This window comes from Peromyscus californicus, unplaced genomic scaffold, assembly GCF_007827085.1.
Source record: "Peromyscus californicus insignis strain IS unplaced genomic scaffold, ASM782708v3 Scaffold_17__1_contigs__length_78620276, whole genome shotgun sequence".
In the NCBI taxonomy this organism is placed as follows: domain Eukaryota; kingdom Metazoa; phylum Chordata; class Mammalia; order Rodentia; family Cricetidae; genus Peromyscus; species Peromyscus californicus.
The window spans coordinates 21,197,808-21,213,916 of record NW_026294469.1 but is presented as its reverse complement, the minus strand read 5'-3'; the positions used below and the strand labels follow the sequence as shown (position 1 = coordinate 21,213,916).

General features: G+C 37.7%; 1 protein-coding gene across 3 annotated transcripts in view; it reads left to right on the top strand.

The window, feature by feature from the left end:
• Positions 1-16,109, top strand: part of Slc25a46 (solute carrier family 25 member 46) — a 33,415-nt gene that overhangs the window by 2,708 nt on the left and 14,598 nt on the right. For 2 of the 3 annotated variants that reach the window (XM_052741752.1, XM_052741751.1), the window contains exons 2-7: positions 456-498; positions 1,906-1,963; positions 5,922-5,999; positions 8,877-8,977; positions 12,338-12,394; positions 14,532-14,589. In XM_052741752.1, coding sequence (XP_052597712.1) covers positions 456-498; positions 1,906-1,963; positions 5,922-5,999; positions 8,877-8,977; positions 12,338-12,394; positions 14,532-14,589 — 395 coding nt within the window. Of the gene's footprint in view, positions 1-455; positions 499-1,905; positions 1,964-5,921; positions 6,000-8,876; positions 8,978-12,337; positions 12,395-14,531; positions 14,590-16,064; positions 16,095-16,109 lie in introns of all 3 variants that reach the window. The other variant, XM_052741750.1, reaches the window with a different exon arrangement.

Genomic DNA, 16,109 nt, shown 5'->3' with positions numbered 1-16,109 from the left:
AAACAGTCGGTTTCTTAGTGTATCAGTCATGGCCATCCATAGAAAATTTTACAGTGATTGTCATCAGAAATTAAAATTGGCAATGCTTAGGTTCCATCTGTATACTAATTTGACGTAGTCCTTACAGGCTTTTAGCACTTTTTAAGAGAGTTGACTATGATAATATTTAAACTTTGGAAGATTTTTTTTTTCTTTTAAAACAGTCACAACTTAGAAATGTCCCAGCTTACAAGTCCTCATGGCAACAGTCCATTGGAGTGAAAGACAGTTGCTCCGGCAAGACGTCCATTCGGTGGAACTTGCCACAGGCTCCACCAGGGTCACTCACTATTTGAATTGCTTCCCTATCCCACATTAGAATTTGAGGTTTAAATGAACAGCATGTTCCTCTGGTTCTTGGTTGTCACAGTAAATAGAAATGTTGGTTATAAGTAATCTTATCCTTTTTATTTTAGAACAGTTGAATAGATTTGCTGGATTTGGTATTGGACTTGCAAGGTAATGTTCATTCTAAATATTTTTTTATTTAGAGTTTTTTCTTTAATTATAATATTAAATGATTAACATTTCTTCCTTTAGGTTTTATTAACAGATTATATACTTATTTTAGGATTTCATTATTTAGAATCTATAACTTGCTGGGTGGTGGTGGCACATACCTCTAATCCCAGCACTCAGGAGGCAGTGGCAGATCTCTGAGCTCCAAGCTAGCCTGCCCTACAGAGTGAGTTCCAGGACAGCCAGGGCTACACAGAGAAATCCTGTCTCAAAAAACCAAAAACCAAAACCAAAAAACCAAAAAAAAAAAAAAAAAAAAAAAACCACAAAAAAACAAAAAAAACCCCCACAACAACAATAAAACCGAAACATGACACCCCCCCCCCCAAAGAATCCATAACTTGATTTTTCTCTAGTAGAGGTTGGAACTAGTCATTCCATTGCATGAACAAAGTGATTTTGTAATGAATATGGTTTTAGCTTTCATGAGACTATCAGAATAGAATAGAATGTAATCTTCCTTCTCAAAGTGATGTGATGAGCCTTCTCCCTGAACATGGCTGTGGTACCCAGGTAGTTTTGCAGCATAGAAACTGGATTTTTATTTTGAATTACCATTTGGTGGTCAACCTCCTTTTTTGGTTTAGTTACTACTAATGGTCATTATAGCTAAGAACATTCATCAATCTTATTTATGGTATTATGAAGATTCATAAGTATTGGACTTGTGCATTGCTTATCTTTCATACCAGAATGGCCTTCATCAATTTAAGTAACCAATCAAATGACCTTATTTGCACATTAAAAACTGAGGGATATTAGTGTCAGCATAGATAAAATCTGTATTTTCCATTCTGCTAATCTTTTTTTAGCCTAATTCTTTGTGCTTAAAGTTTAATGCCATATTATATAATGTTTATGTATATGTATATATGAATGCATATGTCACTGTTAGAGCTTAATCTCACAGCTGTAAGTATTTTGCAGGGAATATATTCAAAAGAAATATTTGATACATAAAATAGTAACTAACATGGTCATTAAAAATCCTATAACTTAAGTAGTAAGTACATCAAAATAAAAATTTCTAGAATGAGGATCTTGAAAAGCAAATGGCTTGTTCATAGGATATTTTCTGAAAGAAAAGTTAAATGATGTGTCATTTTTCATGTCAAACATACAGATATCTATTTTAATCTTTGTACTATAGATAATATATATTTACAAGTTTGTGATCTAGATTTTATTTATATTGAATTTACTGTTGGTATCATTTGCAGATGTGTAGGAATTAAATTCTCTTAATTGTGAAAATATAAGAATAACTTCAGGTATATGTATGTTATATGCATAAAATTTTGTGTAAAGATATTTATATATACACACATATCAATTATTTCTGTATAGTCTCTTTACAGAGAATGTACTGGCCCATCCTTGCATTGTTTTACGCCGCCAATGTCAGGTAAATGGAATTTCTTGGACTTCTGAGACAAGCCTAATCCTAATTAGAAGCACAGAATTCTGATGAAATGACATGAAATCGTATACCCACTATTCTATGTGAAATGTTCCAAAATCTATAATATTTCAGTTCTCCAACATTTTAGTCTTAAAACTCTTCGGAAATCTTAAAGGTTATCAGGACTTTGAAGATGTTTTGCTTATTCAGGTCATTCTGTCAGAATTTACCATTTCAGAAATTAAAACTGATGTAGTATTGATCTAACTCATTAAAATAATAATGCATTCATCAAGTATTAACAAATAATTTTTACAAAAATTTATGTTTTGTTCCAAATGTCTGTTGTAATAGGAATGAGCTTCTCACATCTGCTCCTCCAGTCATCTGTCATAGAGTATTGTTTTAAGAGAAACAAGAATAATCAGCCTCCTACACATGATGTCCTTGAAAATAGGAGTACTTATGTTCTTTTATGATAATGTTCCTTCTGAAGTTACACTAAAACTCACTAAGTGGTGGTGTCTTATGTGCAGTGTGAAATCTGAAGCAACCTAATTTTTTAAAAAACTCCGTTACATTAAAAAGTTCCATTGAGCCGGGTACACTTTTTTGTTTTTTTGTTTTTTTTTTTGGTTTTTCGAGACAGGGTTTCTCTGTGTAGCTTTGCACCTTTCCTGGATCTCGCGCTGTAGACCAGGCTGGCCTCGAACTTACAGAGATCCTCCTGCCTCTGCCTCCCGAGTGCTGGGATTAAAGGCGTGCGCCGGCCTGAGCCGGGTACACTTTTAATCCCAGAACTTGGGAGGAAAAGGCAGGTGGATCTCTGAGTTTGAGGCCAGCCTGTTGTACAGGGCAAATTCTAGGTCACCCAAGGTTATACAGAGAAACCCTGTCTTGAAAAGAAAACAACAAAAATTCCCATTGATTTGTAATACATCCAAGTACATTATAATTTATATCACACATGATTTTCTATCACCCTGGATTGGTTATTTGAAAGATGTTGATTCACTGAGTTATATGTCCAGATTCTAAAATATTGAATTCTAACATGCCAAAATTCATCTTCATTAAAAGAACCAGTTATCTCACAATAAATATCTTAATGAGATATATGTTCCCCTAAGTTTTTTTTGTATTTTATTTTATTTTTTTCTTTTTTGGTTTTTCAAGACAGGGTTTCTCTGTGTAGCTTTGCACTTTTCCTGGAACTCACTTTGTAGCCCAGGTTGGCCTCGAACTCACAGAGATCCACCTGGTTCTGCCTCCCGAGTGCTGGGATTAAAGGCATGCGTCACCACCGCTCGGCTTTATATTTTATAAAAATGTATTAATTATACAAAATAATTATACAAAATTATGGCATTTTCAGACATATTCATGTCCTTTGATTTTTTTTTGTCCCCCATTTTCTTGTCCTTCCTCCCAACTTCTACTCGTCACTTTATTTCCAAAAAGTGCACTTCCTGCTTTCGTGTCTTTTATTTTGTTATCATTTCTTTAATTTACACAACATTCTACATTCTACAAATGAGAAAATGTATGTTGTTTGTCTGAGTCTGGCTTACTTTGCTTAGTCAGATCTCTAGTTCCTTCTAATGTATTTTTCTTTGTGGCTGCATAATAATAATTTTTTTTTTTTGTGTGTGTGTGTGTGTGTGTGTGTGTGTGTGTGTGTGTGTGTATACTGATTCCATGGGTTGGTTTCTCTGACTAGTGAAACAAGAAAAAGACTTCTGAGGTGTCTGCTGCGTACAATCCCTCTGCTCTATCCCAGCGTACAAGTGAATAGTCAGTAGCTCCGTTTCAGTTTTCTCTCTGGAGAGTTCCACAGTGGCTGCTCTGAAGGAGAGTTCTTTTTCCTCACACAGTCACCTGAGTTTGTTTTTGTGTTTTCTTGGTGACAGCAGTTCTAATAGAGTCGATATGGAATCTCAGTATGGTTTTGGTTTACATTTCTCGGCTATACAATGGTATTGAATCTTTTTCTTGACTATTTTTGGCTATTACTAGTATTTCCTTTGCCTACTTACTGCTTGGATTACTGGAGGTTTTGGCATTTAATCTTTTTAGTTCTGTATATATTCTGGATAGTTCGTTTCCTATCAGACGGCTCATGTTCTGGAGGCTCTTTGTTTACTTTGCTGAACAGGAGATTTTTAATTCATGCTCTCCCATTTGCCAATTCTTATTACTGTTCCTGAGTTATCACCAGGATTTTAAAGTGTAGTTCCTATGTGTTCCTTGGCCAGAATAACATTTTAAATCTTATTAAGGTGTTTCTGATTTGTACTTGGAGGAAAGTTGAAAACAAACACTCTGAGGATATATTTTTTTTTTTTTTTAAATAACAACAAAACAAAAACACCACCACCACCACCACCACCACCACCACCACCACCACCAGCAACAATCAACAAAACTCAAGCTCACTTTGTTAATTTACAAGTACACATTTGGTCTGAGAATATAGTTGAGAGGCTGAGCATATAATTGTCCTTAGCTTCAAGTATCAGTACTGCAAGAGAAAGATGTATGTCCCAAGTATAAAAGTAATAATTTGTGCCGGGCGGTGGTGGCGCACGCCTTTAATCCCAGCACTCGGGAGGCAGAGGCAGGTGGATCTCTGTGAGTTCGAGGTCAGCCTGGTCTAGATGAGCGAGATCCAGGAAAGGCGCAAAGCTGCACAGAGAAACCCTGTCTCGAAAAACCTAAAAAAAAAAAAAAAAAAAAGTAATAATTTGTATGAAAGTAATAGTTTGACAGGGTATTTTAAAAAAGGAAAGGAAAATGATGCTCTGTGATAAAAAAGAAAAGTCCTAAGGTAGGCTGCAAATCCATCATTAGGAATTTTCCTAGCTGGGTGGTGGTAGCACATGCCTTTAATCCCAGCACTCGGGAGGCAGAGCCAGGCGGATCTCTGTGAGTTCAAGGCCAGCCTGGGCTACAGAGTGAGCTCCAGGAAAGGCGCAAAGCTACACAGAGAAACCCTGTCTCGAAAAACCAAAAAAAAAAAAAAAAAAGATTTTTCCTTCATGACAGCTGTCTTCTTAATGTAACACACAAAATGTTATTTAAAAAGGTGGTATGCACTCATAGATCAGGGTTTCATATAACTATTCTTTGTACTTCTTCACCAAGGATACTATTAAATTAAGATCGTTTTTCCTTTCTGTGAGTATCTATGGTGAAGAATATAATAGAAAAATACAATTGATGCTACTACCTCATTGCATGGTTAAGAATCAGCAGTTTTGTTCACCCTTGTTTTTATACTCACAGCATGTCAACAATACATGAAAAAGGGAAATGATGCCTGAGTAAAACTAAGAAACTATTTTCAACTTGTCAGGCCTCTGGTAAGATAATGGAGCCCCCAACAGTTAGTGGCCTGCATCGTAGCAGGTCCTATCATGTAATTTCAATTCTTTGCAAAATAATTTTCCCACATAACATTCAGACAATATAATCAGTACAAATTAATCTGTTTATACATGTCACTGAAAAATAAGAATGCATAGAGAAAAACTACCTGAATAACATTGGAAGTTGTAGATACCCCAGAACAGTAAAATTGATTTGTATATATTTAAATTGTGATGATACTACATCATGATCCAGTATCCATCATTTTGACACGTTTGGCTGATTTATGATTTGTCCATTGATTGTAAGCTATAGTTTAAAAAACGCTTGGCCAAAAGGAGTATGAGATTTAATCCCAGAGCTTAAAAACCTCACTTGTCAGACAGCAAGAGACTCTATAGTCTTCATCACTAGGTTTGTTAGGTACTAGCCTACATACTGCATTTATATCACCATATGCATGACATGAATGGTTTATTTGAGGTGCTTATTATTTGACTTTAGAACTTAACTGTTGTTTATGCTGAACTTTAGATTTTCATGGCCTTATTATTTCATGACAAAACAGAAAAGATATTATATATTTTTACAGGTTAATTACCATGCTCGGCATTACCATCTTACTCCATTTACAGTCATCAACATTATGTACAGCTTCAACAAAACTCAGGTGAGAATCTGTTCTACTAAAGCTGTATATTTAAACTTGTGAAGCATTGAAGTAAGAATTCTCCTTTGAGCCGGGCGGTGGTGGCATGTGTCTCTAATCCCAGTACTTGGAAGGCAGAAGCAGGTGGATCTCTGAGTTCAAGGCCAGCCTGATCTACAGAGCAAGTTCCAGAATATCCAGGGCTACTCAGAGAAACCCTGTCTTGGGGGGGAAAAAAAAAAAAAGAATTCTCCTTTGAGTTTTCCAGAATTTTAACTTAATTCAATGAAATTGCAAAGAACTGTGCTAAGTTCCAAGAATTTAACAGCGGGTAAGGTAATGTCTATACACACAATCAAGAGAGTTACAGTTTAGTCATGGAGACAGAAATGTCAGCAGAAGATTGTGGTACAGTATGAGAATGATAAAGTACTAATTATTCTATAGATGAGAGATGCATCATCAAAACTGTTATACTCCTGCATTTCCTCATTGCTGTATCAAAATGCCCGACAGAAACATCTTAGGAAGGAGGGGTTATCTTGACTCAAAATTTAAAACAATGTCATCTGTCATGACAGTGACGACATGGAGGCCTGAGCTCAAGGTAGCTGACCACATTCAATCCATAGTCTGGAAGCAGAGAAACATAAATGCTGACACTTAGCTTTTTGGCCATTCTTTAGCTCTTGATGATAATGAAATGATGCTGCCAATCTTACGGGTGGGTCTTCCTCCTCAGTTAAACATTTCTTTTTCTTTTTTTTGGTTTTTTGAGACAGGGTTTCTCTGTGTAGCTTTTGGAGCCTATCCTGGAACTTACTCTGTAAAGCAGGCTGGCCTTGAACTCACAGAGATCCTCCTGCCTCTGCCTGCTTCCGAGTGCTGGGATTAAAGGCGTGTGCCACCACCGCCTGGCTGAGTTAAACATTTCTAATCTGTTTACAGTGAAGATTGACTACCACAACTGGGACTGATCACAGGGTATGGCGTGAGAAAGCTGTTGAGAAAGAGACACTGATTTGCATATCTGTATATTGACTTGTCAGGAAGTCTGCTTCTTAATGCTGAGGGTAAAGGTTTCATGTGTTGGTGTTCGAAGGTGAAAGGAGAAGAGAGGTTATCGCTTTGGGAACTAGGTATTATGCAGTTAATAGTACCTTGTAGCAGAGGTTGAGGGTAAGAGGAAGAAGACAAAAGAGCCAGAGAAGTGAGCAGCATCATAAAGGGCCTTCTATGGTTTGTACACTTTATCCTAAAAACTATGAGAACCGTTGAAGATGTTTTAGAGTAACAAGGGCATTGCAAACCAATGGATTAATTGCATCAAAATTTAAAATTTGTGTATTTGACTTCTAAGAACTTTTCTATATAAATCTTTATGTAAATGTGTAAAAATGTGTATCAAGGATATCATATTGTGGTATTGCACATAATAATGAGCCAAGAAATTATAATATCTAGCAAGAGGATACCACTAAAACAACAATGATCCATTTATGTGGTAAAACACCAGGTGGCCTTTATAAATATGATGCTATCTCTGTGTGTACCGATTTGGAATGATCTCTGGGTTGTTTTTTATGGTTCAAGATACATCTGTTAAAAATGAACAAACCAAAAAATTGTACATCTTTGCATGCACACAGATATTCTATTATGTGCTGAGCTGTATCTGGAGAATGGAAGATAAAGGCCTCTGCTAAGGGACTAGGAAGAAAAAGAAACACCTTCTCACACTATATTGCTGCTTCTAATTTTACAGTATTGATATTTTATTTTCTCATTCACTAATAACATAGATAAATGATAGTAGTAACACTGCTGCTGTTATTGTAGAAACAGTGAACTCTTGTGGCGTTAGATGTATATAAGTAATATGTAAGGATGGAGAAAAGAACATAGATTTATCAGAAGCTGATATAACTTACACAATTTTGGTTGATTAGATAGGAAGAATGAGAAATACATGACTTGGACACAAGTATCATGAAGCAGTTATTAAGAGAAATAAGAACCACAACAAAGAAGGAAAAGAAATGGTGCTAATGGGTATGATTGAGTAAAGTTGTGGAAATATAAAATTTGAGATACCTGTAGGTCATAGACTAGTAGGGAATTGAATATAGAGATACCTGAAGTTTTTTTTTTTTTTTTTTTTTTTTTCTCGAGACAGGGTTTCTCTGTGTAGCTTTGCGCCTTTCCTGGAACTCGCTTTGGAGACCAGGCTGGCCTTGAACTCACAGAGATCCGCCTGTCTCTGCCTCCCAAGTGCTGGGATTAAAGGCGTGCGCCACCACCGCTCGGCTGATACCTGAAGTTTTTAATAAGTCATTTTGGAGTACTTAATTGAATGGAGTATTCTTCTTGCTCTAAACTTGGCTACCATGAGACATTAACAATTGAGGCTACCGTAGTGGCACAGGCCTATGATCCTGGGGCTTTGGAGGTTGAGGAAGGAGGATCAAGAGTTCAAGGCAAGCCTCAGGTACTATATAAGAATTTGAGCTGGGCGGTGGTGGCATACACCTTTAATCCCATCACTCGGGAGGGAGAGCCAGGTGGATCTTTGTAAGTTCAAGGCCAGCCTAGTCTACAGAGCGAGATCCAGATCCAGGACAGGAGCTAAAACTACACGGAGAAACCCTGTCTCGAAAAACCAAAAAAAAAAAAAATTTGAGGCTAACCTGGGTTATGTGAGAGTGTGCCTCAATGGAACAAGAACAACGTGGTAGAAATCTACCACTCTTAGATTTAGATACAGTTCTGTAAGATTTATATTAGTTAATACCTTATTAGGAAATATCAGCAAACTTTTAATGACAAGTTTAATTAAGTATAATGTTTTATATTTAGGTATTAACAGAACTATTTTTATTGTTTTTGTTTTTATTTTAGGGACCAAGAGCCCTCTGGAAAGGAATGGGAAGTACATTTATTGTTCAGGGAGTCACACTTGGAGCAGAAGGCATAATTAGTGAATTCACACCTTTACCCAGGTACATGTGTGGCCTTTTCCCCATATTAATGTTATATTAAATTATTATCAAGTATGGAAGCCAATATCTTGAATCTGAAGACTTGTCTGAAATCGCACAGAGGACAGTAGAGCCCCTCCATTAGTTACACCTTGCTGTGTGAGTGTGTGACAGGGACTTCCACATCCTAGTGCCTGCTGAAGTGTGCCTTCATTCCTACTGCTGGGTGCCAGCAACTGCCAGCTAAGTGACAAGCAGGAGGATGTGAACAACCTCTTTAAGTAGCTCATTTGATTATCATGCATTGTGTGATTTGTGCTGTCATTAAACAAACCACTTTCAGCTATCAGGGATACCTACATGGAGTTACTGGCACATATTTAAAAAAATAACTGAGAATTGAGATAGAGTCTGAATTATGAGTAAGAATTGACCGGGTAGGAAAGGAGCTCCTTCCAAGAAAAGATGACAGCCTACCCGGTCTCACAGAATTAGATAGTCAGTGACAAAAAGCAGCAGCTGTGCTTGGGAATGACAAGAAGGCAAGACGCTAAAGTATGGGCATGCCTTTTTAAACATGTTTTTATTTATTCTTTGATAATTTTGTATATGTATACATGTATCTAGGTCATATCCAACTCAAATCCTCTCCCTCCCTCCATGATTGTGTCTTTTTGTAATGACTTATTCTCTGGCGGCCTGCAACCAAACGTTTTATCTGTTTCCTGATGTGTTTTGATCAAGGGTATTCCTAAGAGGTAGTGTGAAAGTATTGCTTCAGACTGGCTTGTAGAGAGCTAATGGATTAGTCTTAACCACACTGGGGCCATTCTGAGTTCTGGAGCAGAACAGAAAGTGCTGAGTTAGGAAGACATGCTAGGTGTGATCGATGGCAGCTGCTGTTAGGTTGAAGTGGGAGTATCAGGAAGTGAGTTGCCAGCAGTAGCTGAGATTTTGTTTTTAAATAGAAATGCTAACCAAAGTGGAGAATTCAGTAAGAATAAGTTAGAAAAGAAATAAGGAATTTAACTTTCTTTTTTTTTTTTTTAGGATTTATTTATTACGTATACATATGTAATGTGTATATATATATGTATACGTAATATGCATATATATATATGTGTATGTATGTATGCTTTCAGGCCAGAAGAGGGCACCAGATCTCATTATAGATAGATGGTTGTGAGCCAACATGTGTTTGCTGGGAATTGAACTCAGGACCTCTGGAAGAGCAGCCAGTCCTCTCAACCTCTGGGCCATCTCTCCAGCCCCAGGAATTTAGCTTTCAATAAATGGAGTTTGAAATTTTTGTCAGACCTATAGGAGTTGTTTTAGTTACTTTTGTATCACTGTGAAGAGACAACATGACCAAGGCAACTTAGAAAGCATTTAGTTTGGGACTCATAGCTCCAGAGGGTAGTAGAGTCTATGACCATCATGGCAAGAACATTGCCGGAGTCCGGCAGACACAGTGCTGTAGCTATAGCTGAGAGAGAGAGGGAGAGGGAGGGAGGGAGGGAGGGAGAGGGGACGAGCACAATAGAGAGTGAGAGATAGATCAAGCTAACTGGAAATGGTAAGAGCTTTTGAAACCTCAAAACCCACACCCAGTGACACACCTTCCAAAAGTCCACACTTCCTGACCCTCAAATATTTCAGCCTGTGGAGGCCATTCTCATTCAAATGACCACAGCAGGACATGACTAAAAGGTGGTTGGAACTGTGGATCAGGACTACAGAAATTATTTAAGCATAGACATAGCTTTGAGTATTGTGGCATAAAACATTATTCAGAATATGAGACTCAGTGAAATTCAGCTAATGGAGAGTTGTAGACCACAAGTTATGAAATCTGACAAGGAAAGAGCCCTGGACAACTTGCATGTCTACATGTCTATGCCATATGTGGGATTGTGGGGTGGTGAGAGCAGGAGTTGCAGGGTGTAGTTTGTGATACCCTCAAAACAAAACTGGTGGTAATCTTCATGACATAGTTTCTAGAAGCCAAAGGTTGTAAACTTCAATTACAGATACACTGGGAGAGAGAAGGTAGATACATTTTAGGGAAGTAGGCTGAGTTTCTTCTCTGTGGGTCAAATTCAGCCATTACTTTTGCAGGAAAGATAGCCCTGGACTTGTAGAAAACTCTGAGGGACCGATACTGTAACTGCCCTCCAGTTAGGGCAGTTGGCAACAAGGCACATCTGCAACAAAGATAGGATAGTCAGTAGGGAGGGGTGGTAACTTGTCGGCTACTCTTTGGCATGGTCGACTTTCTGTTCTCAGTACCATATTCTTGTGCATGAACTCATGGAGAGTGTTAACGCCTATGAATAGTTCTTGTTTATTTATTTAAAGTTAGCCCGTAGGGCACGCTATTTTGCACTGTTAAGAACGGGAGTCGGCTGAAGGCCTAACCACTAGTATTGCACATGACCTCAGTGCTGGGATGTGTTTGTAAGGGAAGGAAACAAAGAAGGCAAGAAGCTAAGAGCAAACTGTTTCCAATGTATTTGCTTTCCAGGAACTGGGTATTCTCAGAACTCCTTCAATACAGCTTTGCTAAAGGTTTCTTGACTCATACTTTAAAAACTGAGTTTCAGTGCTTGGCCAACTTTCTATCTGTTACTGCTCTTATGTCACAGGGTGCGTTTGAAAGTACAGATATGCCAGACCTTTTGTTTTTGAGGCTTCCCCCCAAACACAGAGATCTATAAAAAGTTAACAAAGTGCAGGACATTCAGTTTAGTAGTGTGGTAAAAATTCAGTACCTGCAATGATAATATTTGTGGTTTGGTTTCTGAAACTCAAGTTTCAGAGCTGTCGGCAAACAACCGAAAGTGTAGAAAGATGGCTACGAGGAGAGAGTTGAAGAGGGGAAATTGGAATAGACAGGCCTGTTCCTTAGGCCCCGGGCCACATGATCAGTTATCAAAGCAATGGGCCCACTTCTCAGAGAGAAATGGCTGTCTATCTGAAGCACACCTGATCCTAAGCATTTCTGATAAAGAATGCTCCCCTGTGCTTTATCAGTAAGCAGAGGTATGTATGCACGCTGGTGCTCAGCTAGCTTCCTCTTTGTCATTCAGTCCAGGATCCTAGCCCATGGATCCACCCAGGCTTGAAACTTCTCACAGACATGCCTGCAGTGTCTCCTGGGTCTTCTCCTCTGTCACACAGTGGTAGCCATCCTGCAGTCTGTCACAGCTTTCCCCCTGCAGTCCTCTGCTGGCAGACACACAATCAGAAGTATGTCCACAAGGAAAATCCTTTCTACAGATTAAAACAAAAACAGAAATTTATTACTGTTTAAAAAACGAATTCGAAAATACTTAAAACAACACAGTTTTTGTTTTATTTACATTTATTTTTATATTTTAGGGAGGTTTCACACAAATGGAATCCTAAACTAATAGGTGAACACCTTCTCCTGAAATGGTAAGTTTTACAATGACGTTGTTACCAGAAAGTTCTATTAGTTTTTTTAGTGTTAGAACTGAAAAACAAATCTTATGCATAATGTAGTAAAAGAAGCTAGGGCAATAGGAATAGACTGTCACAGAACAAGGGACGAGGCTTAGGGCCTGAAATACACACAGCATTTAAAATGATTCTTAGGCATTTGAAAGGCAAACATCATGGTTTAACTTTTTTCTTTTGTTTATGTTACTTTTTCTTTCATTTATTTTTGGGGGTGGGATGGGGTGGGTATGTGTGCGTGTTTGTGTGTTTGGGTCACCTGTGTGGACATGGAGGCCAGTCTCCTCAGGAGCCATCAACCTTGTTTTTGTTTTCGTTGAAGATGCTTCTTTCTTTTGAGATTATAATATATCATTCCCCCTTCCTTTTTCTCCAGCTTTTCCCATGTAACCCTCACCTTGTTCTCATTCAAATTCATGGACTTTTTTCTTTAATTGTTGTTGTTTGGTGTATGTGTGTATTTCTAAATACACAAATACAGCCTTCTCAATCCACATGTTAAAATGTATATGTTTTTAGGGATTTGGTATTAGATAATCAGTTAGATTGCAGTCTGGGGTTACTTATTAGGCTGGGCAGCAAGCAAGCCTCAGGGATATACCTGTTTCTGCCTACCTAGTTCTGATGCTGCAAGTGCATGCCACTGTGCCTAACTTTATTCATGGATGCTTGGGATCAAACTCGGGTCCTCAGGCTTGCATGGCAAGCACTCCATCAGCTGAGATCTCCCCAGTCCCTTGACCCAGCTTATAGCTAGCTAGATAAAATTACTACTATGTTCGAGGCCAGCCTGGTCTACAAAGTTCCAGGAAAGGTGCAAAGCTACACAGAGAAACCTTGTCTCGAAAAAACAAAACAAAACAAAACAAAATTACTACTCTGTGTTGTAGTAAGCCAAACATCTGAAATCCAAAATACACCAGAATCTGAAGAATTTGAACACCAACACGACATGTCAAATGTTCTGAATATCTCTAACCTGATCCTGTGTAATTAGGGATGGGGTGTCGGGATATAGCCACATAGAAAATACTATGTAAAAACTCTGTCAGCTTTGTGGGTAAAATGAGTATAACACATAAATTAATTTTGTATCTAGACTTGGGTCCCATCCCCAAGATACCTAGTTAGTTATATGCAAATATCCCCAAATCTGAAATACACCAGATCTAAGCATTTCTGGTAGAAGGGATGCTAAACATTTGTCTTGTTCTCAGTCAGAGATAGGAATATATGTATTTGGTGAAGAGAAAGCTCAAAATGAGTCACATTACAGTCTAGTCTAAAGGCACCTAGTGATTTACATCAGTAACTAGTTTTATAGATTGGAAGTTTATTTATTTATTTTTAAGATTGTGAATTGGAAATTCCTCTAGCTTGCTGGCTCCCCCTGTGGGACAGTCTAGTACATAGTTACTGATGTTCCATTCATGGTGGAGGCCAGTACTTACGAGGACCTGGCCCCTAAGGATGTTGGTGAGGTTAGCCCCACCCTTGGAATGGTTTTAAGTAACTATACTTTGCAGGCTTGCAAGGTTGTAATGTTACTGTATGGCTGAGGAAACAACTTTGGAAAGCTGTACAATATTAGTTTTTCATAATAAAAGGGAACTTTGCTCACAGTTGAAGCTGGCCTAATTCTGCTGATGGGAAATGTAAAAGTAGAACGTGAGAATAGGATAATAGCAAAAATCATTCTTGTACAGCTATTACTAAAACACCAGACTGTGGAATAGTTGTTCATCCAAAAGGTTCAGAAAAAGATTTCAGTCAGCATTAGTTATGTGCAGGTAGATGTCCACACAGTTAATCCTAAATGAGCCTACATTCTGCTAAAGGTATAATCTAGTTTTTCTTTTTTTGGCAAATTGTCTTTATATTATTATTACTTTTTAATTTCCTCTTTGTTCAATAAAGTACTCTGTGTTTCAACATGCTGAGTTAATTTCACTAGTTTCAAAGTACAGTTGAAAAATTGAAAAAGATCATTTTGGGTTTGAATGTAAATTAGGCGAATACATTAAAACAGATCTTAAGATTTCATTATAACCATCTGATTTTGTTGTACTGATGAAGTCTGGTTTTATTTCTGCAGCCTAACATACATGGTGGCCATGCCTTTTTATTCAGCAAGTCTGATTGAAACAGTACAGGTGAGCTGTTCTTTTCTTGTAACTTTTTTGTTAAGTACTTTTAGAACATTCAGTGTACTGCATATGTCTGATTTTAAATGTTTACTTCACAGATACCATGTATTTATCATACATTACTACTGGTGTAATATTTCCATTGCAAATTTGGGTCACACTTACAGTTTTAATTATTTTTCTCCCTTCCATACAAACTGTACTCTTCATTCAGGTATCCTAGAACCCAAACTATGACTTGTTTTGAATATATATAGCTCTCTTTCAATGTGTAAGAACAATTTAAAATGCTTATGGCTTATTATAGCAAGTTGGTTTATTATAGCAAGTTGGTTAATAATTATCTGAGCATAAGAAATAATCACTTTAACAGTCAGTAGGTAGTACCCGTAGGTAATTTACTAGCAGCATTTTTTTTTTTACTATTTTTTTTCTATTATCAGCTTGATACAGTACAAATTCTTATCCTAATAGTGAAATGTTTGATTGAGGCTTGCCCGGTGATTGAGTAAAACCAAAACTTATTCTAAGCCACAGTCATCTTAGGGTCCCCCTGCTATGTAGCCTCCCTGGTTCTGTGGGATGCAGTCTGATTGTTCTTAGCAGCATTATTTTTAAACATCCCTCTGATGGAACATTGTTGGCCAATAAACACAAAGCTTAAGCAGTTTCCTGTTAGCATTTAAATTCTGCTTGCTTGTTTTACTATTTCTAACCACACGGTGGCACTCCAAGCCCACTGAATTGAATTTTGTAGCCGCACCATCTTTTACAGGTAAAGCTGTAGCTGAAAGTGCTTGCTTATAGAGCGTGTGTTCTGTTGCCGGCCCCCAACTTCAAGGATCCTTTTCCCGCCTGGGTCAGTGCCTGCTCTATAAATTGCTTTCTGGGCCAGCCTTGCCTTTTGGTTTTTTGCTTTGTTTTCTCTTAATTTGCTGTCCCCACTACATCATTAATCTCTGATTTTGCTGTTGCTGTTAGAACTAACTTTGGTTAACTGAAATTAACATCTTATGACCCAAACCTGATTGCCTGTCTTCTTGCATTTGGGTGGTACTGTGTAGTCTACAGGGTTAGAAGTCTATGTGGTAGTCTCATTTTTAAAGATAAGAAAAACTATCAGAAAGATAATAATTTAGGGCAAAATAACTAAGCAACATGCTATATCAGGAAAGAGGTTTTAGCATGGGACCAACTTGCCACAGCCACATTTGTCTACTTAAATTAGAACTGTGACTCTAGACAGTTTTTTAAAAATCATTTTAAATTGTAATTTTATTTCCATAGCACAGAACTAGTATTTTAGTAATGCAATTTGTGTGTTTATGTAAGTATCTGGATTGCAGCAGCAGGTTTTCCTGTGTCCTTTTTTCTTGTCTGTTTTAACACTGTACTTGTGTGTGTCCTCCGTGTCTCACTTGTTAGGGCCCTGCTTCCCTTTCTACTCCCTTTGTATTGACAGCCTCTCTTTCTTTTCTCAGGTTTCTGCCCTGGTGACCATCGTTCTGTCGGTAGCCTCATTTCTT